Raw genomic sequence first — 22,103 nt, forward strand, 5'->3', positions numbered from 1 at the left:
TAAGAGGGAGGCACCATAGGTTCTTGGGTGGTGAATCAGCCAGCATCTGGCCAAAGTAGCAGGACCAGTGTGTGATGTAAGGCTTTGTTGTGGAGAACAGAGCTGTCATTTGTGGGAGCTGTAGGAGAAGCCTGTGCCATGCTCGCCTCTGCGCTTGGTGTTGCGTCTGAAGCTGTGCTCCGGTGGGTATGGGGCAGGTGGGGACAGACCAGCGCTCAAGAGGACACGTGGGACCCATGTCAGGCCCTCATTGTCTTGGATTCAGTGACACTGGTGACCCACAGGAAGACCTGGCACTCTCTGATTGGAGCTCCCTTCGCTCGGGCCTCAGAGCAGCTGTAGGTGGCCTGGCAGGAGCCCGAGGGGCTACACTGACAGCAAGTGAGGGCTCCACCACCTCAGCGCGGCCTTGCCTCTGCCTTTCCATTTCTTCCAGATTCTCTCGTGCTCAACCTGAACCCAGAACCTGAGAGCAGAGTAAGCTCTTGGAGGGCCGGTGGAAACCTAGCTGGATACTCCAGTCCAGAGTCACACAAGCCAGCTAACCAGGGCTCCCTGGGTGATTAACCTGGAAGCAGCCAGTGAGGCACAGCTGGCCAGAAGAATGGAAGCTCTAGAACTCTCTAGTAGCTCCTGGGTTGACGGTAGGGTAGTGGCATTGTCACCAGGCTCTTCAGGATTCCTTAGTCTTACCCGTCCCTCCAGAAATGGGTAGGTGGGCATCCCCAGGCCTTGGTGTCCGCTCTGGCCTGTGCCCTGAATGATTGGCCAAGGAGGTAGAAGTAGAAGTAACAGGTAATTTCTGAGTGGAAGCTGAAAGAAACCACACAGGCTTTGTCATCTTCTCTCTTCTTTTATCATTTGACCAGTAGTGTGCATAAGGCAGATGCTTTATCATCTTGAGGCCCACAGGATGAAAAGATGAAGTTGATCCCCGTCCAAAATCTGATGGACTTGGAGAGTGAGCAAGTGCACTGGGATGACCCAGAGGGAGAGTATGGGGGAGGGAGGAGGGAGGAGGGTTCAGGATGGGGAAAACAGGTATACCTGTGGTGGATTCATTTCGATAATTGGCAAAACTAATACAATATTGTAAAGTTTAAACATAAGATAAAATTTAAAAAAATAAAATAAAATTAAGCAGAGAGAAAAAGAAAAGAAATAAAAAAAAAGAACCTTGTGTTTTTAAGCCTCTGCAATTTTGAAGTCACGCCACAGTATAACTAGTTCCCCAGGTGGTGCTAGTGGTAAAGAATCCCCCTGCCAATACAGGAGACATAAGAGACCTTGGTTCGATACCTGGGTTGGGAAGATCCCCTGGAAGAGGACCTGGCAACCCACTCGAGTATTCTTGCCTGGAGAATACCATGGACCTTTAAAGAAGCCTGGAAGACTAGAGTCCATAGGTTCCCAAAGATTTGGACAGGACTAAAGTGACTCAGCACACACACACCTGCCTGATGGACTTGAGAACAACAGGAGAGCGGGCCATCTTCCTGGAGAGGAGGTCTCCTCTCAGCAGAGCTATGGCAGCAGCTTTCATCTCTGCATTCCTTAGGCTGTAGATGATGGGGTTCAGCGATGGGGTCACGACCCCGTAGAACAATGCAAGAAACTTATCCAAGTAGAGGTCCTTGGCCTTGGGCTTGAAGTACATGAAGGAGATAGTCCCATAGAAATCACCACCACTGTGAGGTGGGCAGAGCAGGTAGAGAAGGCTTTGTGCCGGCCGGCAGCAGAGGGCACCCTCAGGATGGCAGTGAGGATGAACACGTACGACAGGATGATGAGCAGCAGTGGGGGCAGTGTCACAATAGCTGAAGACACCGTTAATATCAGTGCATTGAGAGAGATGTCCCCACAGGCGAGTTTCAGCACTGCCAAGATCTCACAGAAGTGGTTGATGATATTGTGGCCACAGAAGGGGAGGCTCCAGGTGAGATTGGAATGGAGAAGGGAGTTGGCAAAGCCTGCCCCCCAGCTCAGCACCACCATCCACATGCTCGTGTGCCAGCTCATGAGCTCTGAGTAGCAAAGCGGCTGGCAGATGGCCACGGACCGGTCACACGCCATCATGGCCAGGAGCACGCACTCCGTGGAGCCTAGTGCCTGGGTCAGGTACATCTGCAGGGTACAGCCAGAGAAGGAGATGGTGCTCTGGGTTTCCAGGAAGTTGACCAGCATGAGAGGCACGAAGGAGGATGTGCCAGAGATGTCCATGAGGGCGAGGTTGCTGAGGAAGAAGTACATGGGGATGTGCAGGCGGGAGTCCAGCATGTTCAGCCCGATGAGGAGGGCATTCCCCAGCACGTTCACAGAGTAGATGCCCAGGCAGAGCACAAACAGGACCATCTCTAGGTTGTGGTGGTCGTGTAGCCCCAGCAGGACAAACTCTGTCATGACCGTCTGGTTTGCCCCACTCATCTCAGTCTCCATCCATCTCATTTCGCTCTTTTCCTATCTGCACCATGAAGGTGTTGGATTAATCACCAGTGGGCCTGGGAGCCAAGTAACGTGGATGTGTGACCTGGGGCGGGTCAGCCCTGCCTCTGGAACTCAGTTTCACCATCGGTACAATGAGAGAGTGGACTTCAGGTCTGCAAGCCAGCCCCCTCAGTTCTGTAGTTCTGGTGTAACTTACAGGAGATGGTGGTCCATTCTTATCTCCTAAGCTCTTCTCTCTTCTCCCCAGGCTGACCTAGGGGAGACAAGAGAATACATTTTTGTTTCTTGAGCTCCTTTTAAATCTGCAGTGCTCTTGGTTATTAAGAGGAAGCACGTTTTCTAGGTTATGACTTCATGTGGTTGAATGATGCCCACAGGATTTCAGATTCATTCAGTTACTGAGAATTTGTTGAGTGCCTACCCTGTGCAGGGTGTTTAGGTGCTGGGCTATATCAGTAAGAAAACTATGTGGACAAGAGATGCTGCATTTGTAACAAGTGCTGCTCCTCTTTCTCAAATTAAGTGGGATGAGCTTGGGAAGGCACGTGGGTGATGAGTGATGGTCACCTCATTCCTTTGGGCATAAAGGTTGAACATTTCTACTGCAAAAGATGTACAGCCTTATGCAGGTGTCTCTCCTTAAGATCGCAGACCATGAATTGATTTTTAAAAGAATATACAAGAACATACTTATCCCAATAGAGCCACCGATCACAACATTTAACTCTGGTCATAAAAGCCAGTTGAGTATCTTCTTGGCCTCCATATAGCTTTTTAGAATAAATGATATTGACAATAATATTACACAGGAGGGAAAGGTAGGTTCTAATCTGGCAGAGGTGTCCTGGGTCACTGACCCACTCTATAAAGGGAGGGTGGGAAGCTGCCACAGTCTTTGCCCAGGAGCCTCCATGTCTCTTCTGAGGTGGGCTCAGCCCCTTGGGAAATGCCAGTGTCTGGAGGGAGCCAAGTGTCAAGTGTCAGATGGAAAGCTGTCTTGTGGCCCAGGTGACCCCCTGCTCTTAGGGATAAATAGGAGCTGATAGTGAACTTCCCTCCCTCCATCTCTTCACTCCTTGATGGACGTGAGGCCAATGTCCTATGACAACATTAGAGTCCTCTCTGTCCTTCAGCAATGGTTCCCTCCCTCTCATTCTTCCTGTAGAATTGCATCTATCGTTCAAATCAGCCGGTGAGCTTAACTCTTCCTAAATAAACCATGTCTGTCCCCAGAGCCATAACTTTGCCCAAGAAGTTCCCTTTTGAAGGCTTGTCCTCCCTCTCCTCCCCACTAGGGGGATGCTTCTTGTCCTCTTCAGAGCCCAGCTCCTCTCTCCTCCTCTCCCACCTGCCCCCTGCACAGTTGCCTGCTCCCTTCTTCCTCCCACAGCCCTTGGCCACCCTCCCTGTTCTTGTGCTGCACACCTGTCTCCTCTGTCACACCTGAGAGCAGCCTCTGTCTACTTCGTCCAGGCACCTCATACTGTGAATGCTTCCAAGGCCAGTCAGTCAACAGATAGTCAGCTCAAAAACCCAGCACTGCATGACAGCTTCATAACTATGTATACCTCTCCAATATTGACCAAGTCACTTGGCCTGTGAGCCCCAATTTCCTTTTGAAAAGTGGGGATTCTGTGTATCGAGATGAGACTCAATTTAAAAGTACCAGTAAATCACCTAGCGGCAAGGCTTCAGGTCAGAGAGTGAGCCTTCAACCATGGCACCTGCTGGATCTGTGCTCTCCTTCTCCCAGACAAGACCTCCAGCATCTGTCAGGACTCCCTCTCTCCCCAGAGCTTGTGCTGGTTTTCCTTCCTCCAGCCTAAATCAGGGTGATATTGTTAAGGAAGTTTCTGGATCACATGGGGTAGGTGATTAATCTGGATCAGTCATTGACCGTAAATCTTACCCATGCAAACATTTGAAGGTAGGGATTCTCTTGCTGAAGTTTGGCAAACAGGTGAATAACTGCCTGAGTGTGATGGCTTACTAATTCGCACATCCAGGATATTATTATGGAGCACCTACTATGCACTGAGTGCTGGCGACACAGCAGAGGCTTACGTGCCTTCTTCCCTCGCAGTGTTTGCAGGCATCCCCTTTCTCTTGGTGACCTTGATCCTATTCCCTCCTTTCACTTGGCTTTTGAAACATCTAGATTCTCTTTGAGTCTGGAATGTAAAGACAGAGTAAAACTTGATGTCTGGAAAGCAGAAGTTAAAAGGGCAGGTCTTTCCCAGGTTATGACTTCATGTGGCTGGATTAAGTCCACAGCTTCATTTCAGATTCAAGTATAAGACCTTTGTCTATGTCCAAGAGTCCTGATAACCTCCCATTCCGACACTGGACACAGGAGTGGGGCTGTTTCCAGGCAAGTAAATGGTAGGAAACCACCTAACTCTGCATTTCTCTCCCCAAACTTGTCTCCATCAGAGAGACTAAGTGGGAATGGCATGGACATCGGAGGGCTTTGTCATCAGGCTCTGGCCTCCCCTCAACCCCGCCTCACCTCCTGCACCTTCGGGCATGCCTCCCCACTTCAGCAGACCACACTCCCCATTGGTGGACAAACCCTACTGGCTCCTGTCCCCTCCTTTTCCCGCTGCTTTCCTCAGGCTGGAGCACCTTTCTCTCTGTACTCATCCTCCAAGGCTCAGCTCACACCCACCTCCTCCCTGGGGCTGCCCTCTCAGATGTCTCCACAGCACTGACCATCCTGACACCATGATGCTCACACAGTCATTAGCACGGTTTGTTGTGCATGTCATTCTCTCTCACACAATAGACTGTGAGCCACGGAAATCACAGGGCTGTGTCCAATTTACCCCCAACCTCCCCAGCACCCCACACAGGAGCTGCCATTTCAGATCCTGAGCTTTCCTTCCGCTAAAATCCTGATCCCCGATTTCCTACTTTGAGATGACCCTCCTTCTCCTTCCCCCATGTGCACACACAGGATGTGATCACAAGGACGAGAGCTTTGGGGGTGCCATCTCCTCCATGCAAGAACAACTGCTCCCTCTCAAGAGCTAAATGAGGAGACAGGTGGGTTTCCTTGCAATTGAACCATCTGATCAGAACACATTCATGGAAATCAGGAATAGCCCATGAAGCTGTAGGCTTGTCACGCCAAAGAAATAAGACTCTGTGTAGAAAACACCATGCTGCCAGGTTACTGCCAGCTTGGACTGCAACATGGGCTCAGGCTGGCACCACAGACAGCAACTGTAGCTCTCTCGGTCCATCAAGATGAGCTGAGTTTTGGCTATATTCAGAATGGATAACTAACAAGGACGTATTGTAAAACACATGGAATTGTACCCAATGTTACGTGCCAGCCTGGATGGTGGGGAGGGTGAGGGGGAGAATGGGTCCTTGTATCTGAATGACTGAGTCCCTTCCCTGTTCACCTGAAACTACCTCAATATTGTTCATCGGCTATACCCCCAATACAAAATAAAAAGCTTAAAGTTTAAAATCAAAAAGATCTTACAGTGGGAAAAAAAAGTTGAGCAGAGTCTTGCTGCAGTAACACACAACCTCAGGATTTTAGTGATTTAGCAGCACAGAGGTTTAGTTTTCACCCTTCATATCCATTGCAGGTTTTCAGGGGGCTCGGTTCCATGTTGTCATCCTTAGAGGCCCTGGCTCCACCCTCTGGGACGTCACCAGTTCTCACAGCTGGGGAAGAACACAGGAGAATCTCACACCAGCAGGTCACTGGTCCAACCCAGAAGCAACATGTGTCCCATCTGTCCACAGCCTGCTGCCCTGTGTAATCCTACAAATGCCCAGAGGAGGACCAGACATGCTGCAGAGCATTTTGGTGCAATGGTGTTCTGCAGTAGACTCAGGAAACCACTCTAGTATCTGTCTGACAGGTCTCTCATTCCATCATGTCCTGGAAAGTCAGGTTCACAGACAATCACTGTCTAACTCTCTCCCCACTTGTAGCCCTTCTGAGAGGCAAGGTGATGCCCTGGAAGGAGCCCTAGACTGGGAGTGAGGGGTCCAGGTTTGATTCTTGCCCTTGTTCCCCTTCTGCTCTATGACCTTCGTTGAGTTTCTCCTTGTGTGAAATGGAATTATTCAATATGTGGTTTTTAACACTCTGTACCATCCCTGAAATATTCCTTCATCTTTCTAGCAACTTCCAACCCAGATAAATATCATGTCAGTTTCATTGGCTGGTAAATCTAGTTTGAACCATTTCATTCTTATTTTAAGCTTCAGACATGATTTAAAAGGAAGTTGAGGAGCACAAGGAGAAGCTGCTGTTAGAATGACCCAGAAGTTCCCTCATCTGGATTCCCGCATCACTCCACACTGTGACGGCAGAGCCGGTGAGTGTGGGCTTTGGAGTCAGACCGCCAAGCCCAAGTCTGAGACCTGCCACTTGCTAATGGCTTTCTCAGTCTCAGCCTCCTTACCTGTAGGGATAAGAATAGTATTTCCTTGTGGGGGAATTTGAGGATTCAGTGAAAGGCGTTTGCACGGACGTTTGCACAGGGTAAGTATTCAGCAAGTGGTAGTGGTATTGTAGTATCACTTTGTTCCCTTCTCCAAGCAGGTATTCTGGTTTCTGTATGATTAAAAAGATTTCAGGAGAATAGTCAACATGCTAGATGGATTTTCCTTGCCTCCTACCTGTTGTCCAGTGACATTAGGGCAGGCAGGTGGCTGGAGAAGCTGCCAGGTGAGGTGATCTGAGGCTTGGGAGAGCAGGGGGAGGGAGTGCTGAGTTCATTACCAGCAGACACACTGTGCTGGGGTGGGCCAGGATCGAGGCCCCAAGCTCCCGAGGCTCAGCCTCCTTGTCCCCTGCCATGTAGGCCTCTCTCCTGCTCCCTGCCTTCCGGGACTCGTAGTCCCTTTCCAATTTAAAGTTCAGACTCTGATGACACAGGTTTGCAGACTTGGCACAATGTGGCTTCAGAGACTCCAGGTTCCCTGTGCTGCCCCAGGAGGGCCTGGCTGGGTGAGGTGGGCACAGGAGAGACACTGGACAGGAATCTGAAGACTGGGTCTCACTGCAGCCCTGCCGCTTGGACCTGAATCTTAGGGGCTATGAAGTGGGGTGTCTCCTGGAAGGAGTGCTGTGGGAACCTGTGCTCATGAAAGATTGTTGTTATAGTTCAGCCGCTAAGTTGTGTCTGACTCTTTTTGTGAGTTTTGTGACCCTGTGGACTGTAGCCCAACAGGCTACTCTGTCCATGGGTTTTCCTACACCGATATACTGGAGTTGCCATACTTATTTATATATCCTTAAGAAAATATCATTAAAAAATTGAGATTATATTGAGTACAAAGTTACTTGTTCAACCTTTTTTATGTTAATTACAGTGTGAGCATTTCCCTTCATCAATTATTCTTCAAAAAATAAGATTTACAATGGCTGTGTCACAATCCATCATTTTGCTCTACCTGAATTTGTTTACACATTCTGACCCAGTTGGACATTATGAGTCTTAGAATTTTGTATTACCAAAAATACCTCTCTGATTAATGACAAATAGATAAATAGACAAATCTTTGTACCTGTAACAATTTTCTCCGACTAGTTCCTAAAAGTAGAGGTGTTCGGTCAAAGGGTGTGAAGTTTTCAAGTCTCTTGATTCATATGCACAACTTAATTGGCAGGAAGTTCATATAAATTTATTCACACCCTCCCCAGCTGTGTATGATATTACCTGCTTCACCGCACTATAGTTAGCGATATATGTTAGAAAAATTGTTTGCAATTTCATGGGTGAAGTATGGTGTCTAATCAGTGACCCTGCTAAAAGGAAGTGTGATTGTAAACTCCCGTCCCCACAGCATAAAGTCCAAACTCCTGTCACGGCATCAAAGGCCTAGCAGAACATCTCTGCAGAAGCTTCGCCCGGGCTTGGTCAGTTGTGGGCTGGGGGCTGCGCTGCTCTCCACTGTGCCTCTGTTCTGACCAGCAGAGGAAGCAGGAAGATGGACTGGAGGGTACCTGAGGGCTCAGACAAGCACTGTGCTTACCTACAGGGCGCAGGAGAGCTGGCCTGCTGCTTGGCGGCTGAGCTCTCCCATCACACAAGATGGTACCACTGAGGCCAGAGGGGGCAGGGAATGGAGATGCTGTCAAGCCTGAGTCTGTTTCCTCTGTGTGTTCAAACCCGGGAAGAGGCCGAGCTCCAGGAAGAGGTGGAAATGGCAGGGTCTTAGTAGATGGGTTGAAGACGGGTGAAGCGGAGTCTCCCCAAGGCCACATGAAGCCTGGATGCTCGGCAGGGAGGCAGTGGAGCGGCTGCTGCTAAAGCGACAGAGGAAGCCAGACCCTCCGCTGCTCCGGTGACCAGCGTCCCAGGGCCTGGGCTGGGCTGGAAATCGTGGAGGCTGGGCCTTGGCACTGCCTCTGCTGTGAGCTCCCCAGGCGCTAGACTGTGCCTGTCATCTGTGAACTTCATCTCAGCTCTGCTCAGATTTGGGGAGGACCCCAGGCTCTGCCCTACATTGATATATTTTCTGTTCATTTGAGAAACCGGTGTGGGCTTGGGGTTGGGCAGGGCCAGACCTTGGGACAGAGTGAAATCCGGTATTACTGGCTCTTAGAGCAACACTGAAATAAAGCAGGAGGAGCACAATGAGAGGTGCAGTGTGGGGAGGCTTCCTGGAAGAGGTGTCATTCAAGATGGGCCTTGAGGTGGGGGAGGGGTAAATCAGGAGTTGGGGATTAACAGATTTACAGTACTCTATGTAAAATAGGAAAACAACAAGGACCTCATGTGTAGCGTAGGGAATTACATTTTAAAAATAAAAGGACAGTCCTCGAGGATCAGATAGTCCTTTTACACAGGGAGCTGTGTGCTGGCTGGGGGCTGCCTTGTGGGAAGAACCAAGAAGGGCACAGAGTCGGGTATTGCTGGGCGCACAAGGCTCCTGCCGGGTTGGTGTGTGTGGCTGACAGGAGGGAGTCTGTGGGGCACAGGGTGGGGAAGGGGATTGGTCATGTCCAGCAGGGCCAGGCTACAGGGGTCTGGAATGCCCCCGCGAAGCCCTTTCACTTCATCCTGAGAGCTCTGGGAGCCATTCAGTGGTTTTAGCCAAGAAAGAGACATGATCAAATAGACTTTTCCGAAATATCCCTTTGGATGACCCTTGGAGGATAGATTGGCTGGAACAAGACTGAAATCTTGAGTCCAGCCGGGAGGCTGGGGTGAAGTAGTGGAGACTGATGCTGAGAGCTGGCTCAGGGCTCTGCCTGGGGAAGGAACAAAGGTGGAATTGTGAGCTCGGATCTGTGGCAGGATCAGTGGGAGGTGGTGCTGCCTTTCTGGGTTGAAGATTCCAGACCCCCAACCCTGTGCCCTACCCATCCTCTCTGTAGGCGAAGGCAGACCTGAGCTGTTAACCTGCAGGAGCCCTGGTCTCCCTCACCTGGAGGTCTGTATCCTGCCCCACACCTTCCTGGCGGCCTCCTTCACCTCCTTGTTCCTCAGGCTGTAGATGACGGGGTTCAGCATGGGTGTGACCACAGCATAGAGGACCGTGAAGACCTCGTCAGAGATACGGGCCTCCTTGCTCTTGGGTTTCATGTACATGAAGATAACGGTGCCGTAGTAAAGCATCACCACGGCCAGGTGTGCTGAGCAAGTAGAGAAGGCTTTGAGGCGCCCGGCGGCTGAGGGTACCCTCAGGGTGGTGGCCAGGATAAGCGTGTAGGACAGGCAGATGAAGGCCAGGGGCACGGGCAGCAGCAAGATGGCACCCACCAGCAGGAAGACCTCACTGATGGACGTGTCACCACAGGCCAGCTTCAGGACTGCCAGGATCTCGCAGGCGAAGTGACTGACCACACGGTGGCCGCAGAAGGGCAGCCTCATGGCGATGACTGTCTCAGTCACTGACATGAAGAGACAGAAGACCCAGGCGGCTCCCGCCAGCAACCAGCAGAGCCGGTGGCTCATCAGCACGGGGTACCTAAGAGGCTGGCAGATGGCCAGGTAGCGATCATAGGCCATGATGGTGAGCAGCAGACACTCTGTGGAGCCTGTAGACAGACCCAGACACATCTGGAGTGCGCAGCCAAGAAAGGAGATGGTCTTCTGGGCTGACAGGAGGTGGACAAGCATCAGGGGGACAAAAGTGGACGTGTAGCAGATGTCCAGGATGGAGAGGTTGCCCAGGAAGAAGTACATGGGTGTGTGCAGGTGGGCATCCAGCACGCTGACCGCCACGATGCCTGTGTTCCCCAGCAGGGTCACCAGGTACATGGCTGAGCACAGAGGGAAGAGCAGGTGCTCCAGGGCAGGGTAACCTGAAAATCCTTTCAGGAAGAACTCAGACACCTCTGTGCTGTTGACTGGCTCCATATCACAGAGCTCTGGAGGGACGCACGGCTAGGAGGCAGGGTAAGAGGGTGCAGGGTTTAGGGGTGAAGCGTATTGCTAGGGCTTTTCGATCCCTGACACACTTTCTCTCTGAAACTCTGGGCAGTCCCCATACTTCTTCCAATCTTCAATAGATCCACGTGAAAAATGAGGAATGAGGTGGGTCAGAATTTCTCTAAGAGAGTGTTAATGGAAATGTGGGCAATCTGTAAAAGCAATTTGAAACAACGTTGGATTAATCAAAAGCAAAGAAATTACTGTGGAACTTCTCAGAGTCATTAACACACCACTGTGATTGGTGACTTTCTGAAAGTGATGCAGAGAGTAGGTAGTTCCCAAACTTATTTGACCATAGATCCTCCTTTTACAGAGCACCCGTTAACCTCCTGCAAATAAGTATTCTAGCAGCAGAGTTTTGGGAACAATGGGCTGGATGGAAGGTCCTCAAATCTTAGAAGCACCTGTAAGGATTACATGGGAATCACCTGGAAAGTTTGTGAAAGCACAGTTTCTATCTTATTCAGTCTGAGTGATGCTGTTCTGTTGGTCAGGGGACCACACTTTGAGAATCACTGGGCTAGATGGTCTCTGACGGTCCTCCTGGCTTTCAGGAAGTCGAGTTGTATCATACTGTTCCCACGGATGGAGACGCCTGTCTCATTTATCTCCAAGCCTGCAAAACTCTGACATGCCTTTGCAGTCAGCTCTGGTCTCCATGCATGAAGCACACATGCTTTGTATTGGAGGGGCTCCTGGCCTCTGAGCCTATTAGGGGCTCGTCCACCTGTGAGCCCATAGGTCCTGCTTCATCAGCTACTGCGGATTGACCTTCAGAATTGATCTTCACCATATTCATTGGAAGGACTGATGCTGAAACTGAAGCACCAATACTTTGACCATCTGATGGAAAGAGCTGACTAATTAGCAAAGACCCTGATTCTGGGAAAGATTGAAGGCGGGAGGAGACAGGGAAGACAGAGGATGAGATGGTTGGATGGCACCACTGACTCAAGAGACACGAGTTTGAGCAAGCACTGGGATTGATGATGGACAGGGAAGCCTAGCATGCTGCAGTTCATGGGGTCACAAAGATTTGGACACGTCTGAGCAACTGAACTGACTACTGATGTGTTTTTGAGTGAAAGTTTGATGGGCCTTTCAGCCTGCCTCTTATTTTCTCTTAACCTGAGCCAGGGCTCCTTGGGCTTCATGAACTCCTAGGCATCAAATTGCAATAAGCTCTGAGAGATTAATCCACTGGAGCTCCCACTGTGCAGGTAGGGAAACTGAGGCTGCACAGCAGGTTCCTGGCAAGATGAGTCTAGAATCCTGTTCTCCTAACAGCATGAAAGCTGCACTGAGCTCACAGCAGATGTTTGCTTCTGTTAAACCCCAAATATTGGTTGTTCTTTCATCACCCTAGATGGACATCTTTCTCCTAAGTGTCTCCCCCTACTCCCAATCTTCTCACCAGCTAAGGAGCAGGACTTAAACTTTCCCTCGTGTTTCGGGCTCTTGGAACCCGTGGGACACACTGTTCAAGCCTGGTCTGGGTTAGGCACCAGTCCTCTCAATGCCACCCTTGCGGGAGACAATTTCCTTCTGTTAGTCCTACCATGTTTATTGCTTTCAGAATCGAGAAGGGATTGAGATCCTATCACACCCCAGACAGGGTGCTAGGCATTAGCGGAAGGAATGAGAACACATGTGCCTCCAGGCCAGGAAGCCTCAACCATTCCCTGGTAATAATCCTCTCCAGTTCCTAGCTCAGCCTCATCCTGCTTCTGTTGGCATGCCTCTAGTGACGGGAAGGTTACTCCCTTAGACACACTTTTCTTTTTGCTGTCAGGCCACTCGACGCGTCACAAAATCCTTCCTGATGTGGACTCTCTGTGGGTCTCCCTGGGCCTCCAGCACGCAGTCAGGCCCAGGCTGGGGTCCCTGTGGACTCTGCCCTCACATGCACAGACGTGGGGTCCCGAGCTTTGCGCGCTGCCTCGGAGGCAGAGGGGCATTTCTGCAGCAAAGAGAGCACTGGCCTTGCCCTGGGATCTCAGATAGAAGGTCTTCCCTCGCTTTGACTGTTTCTATGTACATTGCTGGGTCAGCAGAGCGTGAGCTGGGAGCTCCCTTCAAGTCTCAGCAGAGAAACTCCAGGCTGGCTTCCTGGAGAGGCACCCTGGAGGGAGTAGCAGTGGCAGCAGGAGGCGTGCCAGGGTTGGGGAGGCACAGAGGTGGTGGGCACTGTGCTGCAGCCCCAGTGGCTGGGTCAGGCAATGGCCTCCTTCTTTGCGTAGTTCAACGGACCACAGAATTTATCCCCTAAAGTCATTGGCAACTGTCTGCAGTCAATGGCTGCAGACACGCTTGTCAGAAGATACATACGCCCACACAGGCCACCACACAGGCACCTACCTGCCTGTGTGCACAAACACTTGACTGGCAGCCAGGTGCACACATTCACCTGTGAGTATACACACCACATCAGGCTCATGTGTGCATGTACAGTCCTTTGCTTGAGTGTATGTGCCGCAGGCACTCTCTTGTTCTCTTTCACACACACACATGCACACACACATGCACACACACACACACACACACACAACCAGTAGAGCAGACCCTTGGACCTGTGCCAGAGCTTCAGAGGACCAGGCAGGACACAGAAGGTGCGTGGAGACCAGGCAGGGGCCCTGGGCATATCACAGGAGAAGCAGCAGCCCTGCGCTTGGGGAGCAATCTCTGCCTGGGATGAACCATGAGCACAAAGAAAGCTCAGACCCCTGACATGGTGAGCAGACCTGCTCAGTGCTTCATCTGCATTCTGGCCTGAGTGCTGAGAAACTGAGAATCTGAGCCGCTCAGCCCTCTCTCCTGGACTGGGTGCCAAGAAGAGCCTGGAGGAGCGATGTGGCTGCAGGCTGTGGGACTCTGCTTCCCAGAGCTGGGCCAGGGAGCTTTGTTTGCAGAGCCCACAGTGTCTTTCAGCGTATCTTCTGGCCAAACGCTATGTGAAAACCAGTTCAAGTGCCACTTCCCCTGGGAAGCCTCCCTTTATCCTCTCCCAGCCCACCTGAGCCCTCTGTCCTGTATGCATCACGGCCGTGTGTGTGCACCTGGAGGATGGTGCTCACCTTTCTCACTGGCTTCCAGCCTGTTGCTTAGCCCCACCAGCCCACAGGGAGGTCTCCCACTCCCCTCCTCACCCAGATTCTGAAGGCCAAGCTGAAGCCCCCAGCCTGGCCACAGCCAACTTCTTCCTGTCCCATTGCCACTTCCTGAGGCTAAGACACATTGGGAGTGAGCAGCTGGCTGCTCAATCCAAGCGGTTCCTAGCCTGGATGACACCTGTCTGAACTGGGAGGGGGCTTGCAGATCAGCAAGACCACCCCATCAGCAAGTATGGGAGAAATGAAACTCAAAGAAGGAAGGGGCTTGCCCAGTGCTGCACAGTGAGTTAGAGGGGAAACCAGGGCTGCAGGAGTTCCCTGGGGCTCCTGATCCCAGCCCTTTCCTCTGCCCCATGTCACCATTTTTTTACTAACCTTCAGCCTCTTCCAGATCCATGTGCCTTGTTTCCTGGAAGATGTTTCTGAGACCAGGAACTTCACTGGCTGTAATCAGGAGAAAACAGGTCCAAGAAGCAGGTCTGAGCCTCCTCTATCCAGGGAACCTCAGTGGACAGGACCCGGAGTTTCACGTTACTGGAGCTTTCCAAACTAAGAAGACACACCTAGGCTGTCGTAGAGTTTAATGAAGTGTTTGCAATATGATACAGTTAAGTGGAGCTCTTAGAATTTGGGAGAAGTAGACCAAGCACTTAGAATGCAGCGCATTCTCTGCAGTGTGTCAGGTTTGGTAGAACTAGGAGATTCTGGTGGGCTCAAGGCTGAGCAGGGTGCCCAGTGGTTCATTGTCAGCAACCAGGGACTGCCCGCCCGATCAGCTCCCAGCCCCATGCTGGCTGACAGCCTCCTGGGGAGCAGGGACCTTTCAAAGCTCCCTGCACCAGGGGAACGCACCATCCCCAAGGCAATTTAGAGGCAGAAGGGGAAATTCACCCAGCTTAGAAACTTTGGGGTACTTCAGGGATGATGTCCCAAAGACCCAATTACACAGAGTCTACTTAGAGATCTTAACTGGTGTACAAAAGTTGGGGGAGGTGGCTCAGGGCCAGGAATCCACCCTCACAGGTCAGTCCTCAGTGTGGGCCATGAACGTTTACAGGATCAATAAATGAATGGATGGATGGATGCACAATTAAGTCAATGTATAGGCCACTCTTGGTGAATACATTTAAAGACATTGGGGTGACTGAATGAACAATTGATAGGCAGTTTCACCTTTAAGGGAAACTCTGTCCCCATTAACAGCCACACTCCATTTCCACTCAAGTTTCTTCTGGCCCTCTTTCAGTTCAGTCGCTCAGTCGTGTCTGACTCTTTGCGAGCCCATGAATCACAGCACGCCAGGCCTCCCTGTCCATTACCAACTCCTGGAGTTCACTCAAACTCATGTCCATTCATTGGTGATGCCATCCAACCATCTCATCCTCTGTCTTCCCCTTCTCCTCCTGCCTCCAACCTTTCCCAGCATCAGCATCTTTCCCAATGAGTCAGTTCTTCGCATCAGGTGGCTAAAATATTGGAGCTTCAGGTTCAGCATCAGTCCTTCCAATGAATATTCAGGATTGATTGCCTTTCGGATTGATTGGTTTGATCTCCTTGCTGTCCAAGGGACTCTCAAGAGTCTTCTCCAACACCACAGTTCAAAAGCATCAATTCTTTGGTGCTCAGCTTTCTTTATGGCACAACTCTCACATCCATACATGACTACTGGAAAAACCACAGTTTTGACTAGACAGACCTTTGTCGGCAAAGTAATGTGTCTGCTTTGTAATATGCTGTCTAGGTTTGTCATAGTTTTTCTTCCAAGTCGCCAAGTGTCTTTGAATTTCATGGCTGTGGTCAGCATATACAGTGATTTTTGGAGCCCAAGAAAATAGTCTGTCACTGATTCCATTGTTTCCTCATCTGTTTGCCATGAAGTGATTGGACTGGATGCCATGATCTTTGTTTTTTGAATGAGTTTTAAACCAGCTTTTTCGCTCTCCTCTTTCACCTTCATCAAGAGGCTCTTTAGTTCCTCTTCAATTTCTGCCAATAGGGTGGTGTCATCTGCGTATTTGAGTGACAGTTCAATAACCTTCTGTTGGGAAAGCTCTGTGGAGCTACAGAGACAAGCCCCTAAAGAGTCCTGCCTTCGAGGCACCCACATTGTTATGAAACATTGTGGACACAAAGCAGAAGGGCTTCAGTTCAGTTCAGTTGCTCAGTCGTGTCCCGACTCTTTGTGACCCCATGGACTGCAGCATGCCAGGCCTCCCTGTCCATCACCAACTCCCGGAGTTTACTCAAACTCATGCCCATTGAGTTGGTGATACCATCCAACCATCTCATCCTCTGTCGTCCCCTTCTTCTCCCACCTTCAACCTTTCCCAGCATCAGGGTCTTTTCAAATGTCAGTTCTTTGCATCAGGTGGCCCAAGTATTGGAGTTTCAGCCTCAACATCAGTCAGAAGGGTTTACATAGCAAACAAACTGTGCCAACAAAGTGTGGTGGGACACAAAGCAGAGAGCCCCTTTAAAAAGCTAGGAAAGGCTGTGTTCAAGTGATGGTGTCTAAGGTGGCTTGAAAAAAAGTTCCAGATCTCCCCAGGGAACAGCATGAACAACATACAGAGATGTGGGGAGTACTGACAATGTGGAGAGGGGTTGGTGGTGTGCAGCGTGGGTAGAACATCAGGCTCACAAAGCGGGGGCTGTTTTCTGGGGGCCCAAGGACTCAGCTGAAGAATGTGGTCTTCCTTCTGTGGTAAGAAGGAGGCACCATAGGTTCTTGGGTGGTGAATCAGCCAGGATCTGGCCAAAGTAGCAGGACCAGTGTGAGTGATTAAGGCTTTGTTGTGGAGAACAGAGCTGTCATTTGTGGGAGCTGCAGGAGAAGCCTGTGCCATGCTCGGCCTCTGCGCTTGGTGTCGCGTCTGAAGCTGTGCTCCGGTGGGTATGGGGCAGGTGGGGACAGACCAGCGCTCAAGAGGACACGGTGGAACCCATGTCAGGCCCTCATTGTCTTGGGTTCAGTGACACTGGTGACCCACAGGAGGACCTGGCACTCTCTGATTGGAGCTCCCTTCGCTCGGGCCTCACAGCAGCTGCAGGTGGCCTGGCAGGAGCCCAAGGGGCTGCACTGACAGCAAGTGAGGGCTCCACCACCTCAGCGCGGCCTTGCCTCTGCCTTTCCATCTCTTCCAGATTCTCTCGTGCTCAACCTGAACCCAGAACCTGAGAGCAGAGTCAACTCTTGGAGGGCCGGTGGAAACCTAGCTGGATACTCCAGTCCAGAGTCACACAAGCCAGCTAACCAGGGGTCCCTGGGGTGATTAACCTGGAAGCAGCCAGTGAGGCACAGCTGGCCAGAGAATGGAAGCTCTAGAAATCTCTTGTAGCTCCTGGGTTGATGGTAGGGTAGTGGCATTGTCACCAGGCTCTTCAGGATTCCATAGTCTTACCCATCCTTCAAGAAGTGGGGTAGGTGTGCATCTCCAACCCTTGGTGTCCGCTCTGGCCTTTGCCTTGAATGATTGGCCAAGGAGGTAGAAGTGGAAGCACCAGGTCATTTCTGAGTGGAAGCTGAAAGAATCCTCACAGGCTTTGTCATCTTCTCTTCTTCTTTTGCCATTTGACCAGCAGTGTGCATAAGGCAGATGCTTTATCATCTTGAGGCCCACAGGATGAAAAAGATGAAGTTGATCCCCCATCCAAAATCTGATGGACTTGGAGAGTGAGCAAGTGCACTGGGATGACCCAGAGGGAGGGTATGGGGAGGGAGGAGGGAGGAGGGTTCAGGATGGGGAACACAGGTATACCTGTGGAGGATTCATTTCGATAATTGGCAAAACTAATACAATATTGTAAAGTTTAAAAATAAAATAAAATTTAAAAAAATAATAAAATAAAATAAAATTAGGCAGAGAGGAAAAAAAAGAAAGAAAAAAAATTTAAAAAAAGAAAAAGAACCTTTTTATTTTTAAGCCTCTGCAATTTTGAAATCATGGCCACAGTATAACTAGTTCCCCAGGTGGCGCTAGTGGTAAAAAAAATCCCCCTGCCAATACAGGAGACATAAGAGACCTTGGTTCGATACCTGGGTCGGGAAGATCCCCTGGAAGAGGATCTCGCAACCCACTCGAGTATTCTTGCTTGAAGAATGCCATGGACAAAGAAGCCTGGAAGGCTAGAGTCTATAGGTTCCCAAAGATTTGGACAGGACTAAAGTGACTCAGCACATACACACCTGCCTGATGGACTTAGAGAACAACAGGAAAGCGGGCCATCTTCCTGGAGAGGAGATCTCCGCTCAGCAGCTTTCACCTCTGCATTCCTTAGGCTGTAGATGATGGGGTTCAGGGATGGGGTCACGACCCCATAGAACAATGCAAGAAGCTTATCCAAGTAGAGGTCCTTGGTTTTGGGCTTGAAGTACATGAAGGAGGTAGTCCCATAGAAAATCACCACCACTGTGAGGTGGGCAAAGCAGGTAGAGAAGGCTTTGTGCCAGCTGGCAGCAGAGGGCACCCTCAGGAGGGCAGTGAGAATGAACCCTTAGGACAGGAAGATGAGCAGCAGTGGGGGCAGTGTCACAACAGCTGAAGACACTGTTAATAGCAGTGCATTGAGACAGATGTCCCCACAGGCTAGTTTCAGCACTGCCAAGATTTCACAGAAGAAGTGGTTGATGATATTGTGGCCACAGAAGGGGAGGCTCCAGGTGAGATTGGAATGGAGAAGGGAGTTGGCAAAGCCTTCCCCCCAGCTCAGGGTTGCCATCCACATGCACATGTTCCAGCTCATGAGCTCTGAGTAGGGAAGAGGCTGGCAGATGGCCACATACCAGTCACACGCCATCATGGCCAAGAGCACGCACTCCGTGGTGCCCAGCGCCAGGGTCAGGTACATCTGCAGGGCACAGCCAGAGAAGGAGATGGTGCTCTGGGTTTCCAGGAAGTTGACCATCATGAGAGGCACGAAGGAGGATGTGCCAGAGATGTCCATGAGGGCGAGGTTGCTGAGGAAGAAGTACATGGGGGTGTGCAGGCGAGGGTCCAGCATGTTCAGCCCGATGAGGAGGGTGTTCCCTAGCACGTTCACGGAGTAGATGCCCAGGCAGAGCACAAACAGGACCATCTCTAGGTTGTGGTGGTCGTGTAGCCCCAGCAGGACAAACTCTGTCACGACCGTCTGGTTTGCCCCATTCGTCTCACTCTCCATCCGTCTCATTCTCCCTCTTTTCCCATCTGCACCATGAAGGTGTTGGTTAAGCACCAATGGGCCTGGGAGCCAAGCAACATGTGTGACCTGGGGCGGGTCAGCCCCGCCTCTGGAACTCAAGTTCACCATCAGTATAATGAGAGAGTGGACGTCAGGTCTGTAAGCAAGCCCCCTCAGTTCTGTCGTTCTGGTGTAACTTACAGGAGATCGGGTCCATTCTAATCTCCTAAGCTCTTCTCTCTTCTCCCCAGGCTGACCTAGGGGAGACAAGAGAATAAATTGTTGTTTCTTGAGCTCTTTGAATCTGCAGTGTTCTTGGTTATTAAGAGGAAGCACGTTTTCTAGGTTATGACTTCATATGGCTGAATGATGCCCATAGGATTTCAGATTCATTCACTTACTGAGGATTTGACAGTGCCTACCCTGTGCAGGGTGTTTAGGTGCTGGGCTATATCAGTAAGAAAACTAAGTGAACAAAAGATGCCACAATTATAACAAGTGCTGCTCCTCTTTCTCAAATTAAGTGGGATGAGCTTGGGAAGGCAGGTGGATGATGAGTGATGGTCACCTCATTCCTTTGGGCATAAAGGTTGAACATTTCTACTGCATAGGATGTACAAGCCTTATTCAGGTGTCTCTCATTAAGATCAGAGACCATGCATTGATTTTTAAAAGAATATACAAGAACATACTTATCCCAATAGAGCCACAGGTCACAACATTTAACTCTGGTCATAAAAGCCAGTTGAGTATCTTCTTGGCCTCCATATAGCTTTTTAGAATAAATAATGTTGACAATAATATTACAGAGGAGGGAAATTCAGGTTCTAATCTGGCAGAGGTGTCCTAGGTCACTGACCCACTCTATAAAGGAAAGGTGGGGAGCGGCCACAGTCTTTACCCAGGAGCCTCCATGTCTCTTCTGAGGTGGGCTCAGCCCCTTGGGAAATGCCAGTGTCTGGAGGGAGCCAAGTGTCAAGTGTCAGATGGAGAGCTGTCTTGTGGCCCAGGTGACCCCCTGCTCTTAGGGATAAATAGGAGCTGATAGTGAACTTCCCTCCCTCCATCTCTTCACTCCTTGATGGACGTGAGGCCAGTGCCCCATGACAACATTAGAGTCCTCTCTGTCCTTCAGCAATGGTTCCCTCCCTCTCATTCTTCCTGTAGAATTGCATCTATCGTTCCTATCAGCCAGTGAGCTTACTCTTCCTAAATAAACCATGTCTGTCCCCAGAGCTATACCTTTGCCCAAGAAGTTCCCTTTTGAGGGCTTGTCCTCCCTCTCCTCCCCACTAGGGGGATGCTTCTTGTCCTCTTCAGAGCCCAGCTCCTCTCTCCTCCTCTCCCACCTGCCCCCTGCACAGTTGCCTGCTCCCTCCTTCCTCCCACAGCACTTGGCCATCCTCCCTGTTCTTGTGCTGCACACCTGGCTCCTCTGTCACTCCTGAGAGCAGACTCTGTCTACTTTGTCCAGGCACCTCATACTGTGAATGCTTCCAAGGCCAGTCAGTCAACAGATAGTCAGTTCAAAAACCCAGCACTGCATGACAGCTTCATAACTAAGTATAGCTCTCTAATATTGACCAAGTCACTTGGCCTGTGAGCCTCAATTTCCTTTTGAAAAGTGGGGATTCTGTGTAGTCCAGATGCGACTCACATAAAAAAGTACTGGTAAATCACCTAGTGGCAAGGCTTCAGGTCAGAGAGTGAGCCTTCAACCATGGCACCTGCTGGATCTGTGCTCTCCTCCTCTCAGACAAGACCTCCAGCATCTGTCAGGACTCCCTCTCTCCCCAGAGCTTGTGCTGGTTTTCCCTCCCCCAGCCTAAATCAGGGTGATATTATGAAGGAAGTTTCTGGATCATATGGGGTAGGTGATTAATCTGGATCAGTCATTGACCGTAAATCTTACCCATGCAAACATTTGAAGGTAGGGATTCTCTTGCTGAAGTTTGGCAAACAGGTGAATAACTGCCTCAGTGTGATGGCTTATTAATTCGCACATCCAGGATATTATTATGGAGCACCTACTATGCACTGAGTGCTGGCGACACAGCAGAGGCTTATGTGCCTTCTTCCCTCGCAGTGTTTGCAGGCATCCCCTTTCTCTTGGTGACCTTGATCCTATTCCCTCCTCTCACTTGGCTTTAGAAACATCTAGATTCTCTTTGAGTCTGGAATGTAAAGACAGAGTAAAACTTGAGGTCTGGAAAGCAGAAGTTAAAAGGGCAGGTCTTTCCCAGGTTATGACTTCATGTGGCTGGATTAAGTCCACAGCTTCATTTCAGATTCAAGTATAAGGCCTTTGTCTATGTCCAAGAGTCCTGATAACCTCCAATTCCGACACTGGACACAGGAGTGGGGGTGTTTTCAGGCAAGTAAATGGTAGGAAACCACCTAACTCTGCATTTCTCTCCCCAAACTTGTCTCCATCAGAGAGACTAAGTGGGAATGGCATGGACATCGGAGGGCTTTGTCATCAGGCTCTGGCCTTTACTCAACCTGCCTCACCTCCTGCGCCTTCGGGCATGCCTCCCCACTTCAGCAGACCACACTCCCCATTGGTGGACAAACCCCACCGGCTCCTGTCCCCTCCCTTTCCTCCTGCTTTCCTCAGGCTGGAACACCTTTCTCTCTATACTCATCCTCCAAGGCTCAGCTCACACCCACCTCCTCCCTGGGGCTGCCCTCTCAGACGTCTCCACAGCACTGACCATCCTGACACCGTGATGCTCACACAGTCATTAGCACAGTTTGTTGTGCGTGTCATTCTCTCTCACACAATAGACTGTGAGCCACGGAAATCACAGGGCTGTGTCCAATTTACCCCAACCTCCGCAGCACCCCACACAGGAGCTGCTGTATAAGATCCAGTGCTTTCCTTCTGCTAAAATCCTGATCCCCGATTTCCTACCTTGAGATCACCCTCCTTCTCCTTCCCCCATGTGCACACACAGGATGTGATCACAAGGAC

The 22,103-nt window shown here is 50.5% G+C and overlaps 2 protein-coding genes and 1 pseudogene across 2 annotated transcripts; all 3 read right to left on the minus strand.

Moving 5' to 3' along the window:
• Positions 1-1,438: 1,438 nt before the first annotated feature.
• Positions 1,439-2,445, minus strand: OR13E15 (olfactory receptor family 13 subfamily E member 15). Its single transcript, XM_024996021.2, is given in 2 exon segments — positions 1,439-1,680; positions 1,683-2,445. Coding segments are annotated over 2 exon segments (1,005 nt in total).
• Positions 2,446-9,845: 7,400 nt separating this feature from the next.
• On the minus strand, positions 9,846-10,784 carry OR13J1D (olfactory receptor family 13 subfamily J member 1D). The gene has a single exon (NM_001389772.1). The coding sequence runs from the start codon at positions 10,782-10,784 to the stop codon at positions 9,846-9,848; it is 939 nt and encodes a 312-aa protein (NP_001376701.1).
• OR13E10BP (olfactory receptor family 13 subfamily E member 10B, pseudogene) lies at positions 18,179-19,129 on the minus strand (annotated as a pseudogene).

This window comes from Bos taurus, chromosome 8 (genome assembly GCF_002263795.3).
Source record: "Bos taurus isolate L1 Dominette 01449 registration number 42190680 breed Hereford chromosome 8, ARS-UCD2.0, whole genome shotgun sequence".
Taxonomy (NCBI): Eukaryota; Metazoa; Chordata; class Mammalia; order Artiodactyla; family Bovidae; genus Bos; species Bos taurus.

Coding starts and splice junctions, on each gene's coding strand:
- OR13J1D (NM_001389772.1), bottom strand. CDS start 10,784: ATGGAGCCAGTCAACAGCACAGAGGTGTCTGAGTTCTTCCTGAAAGGA.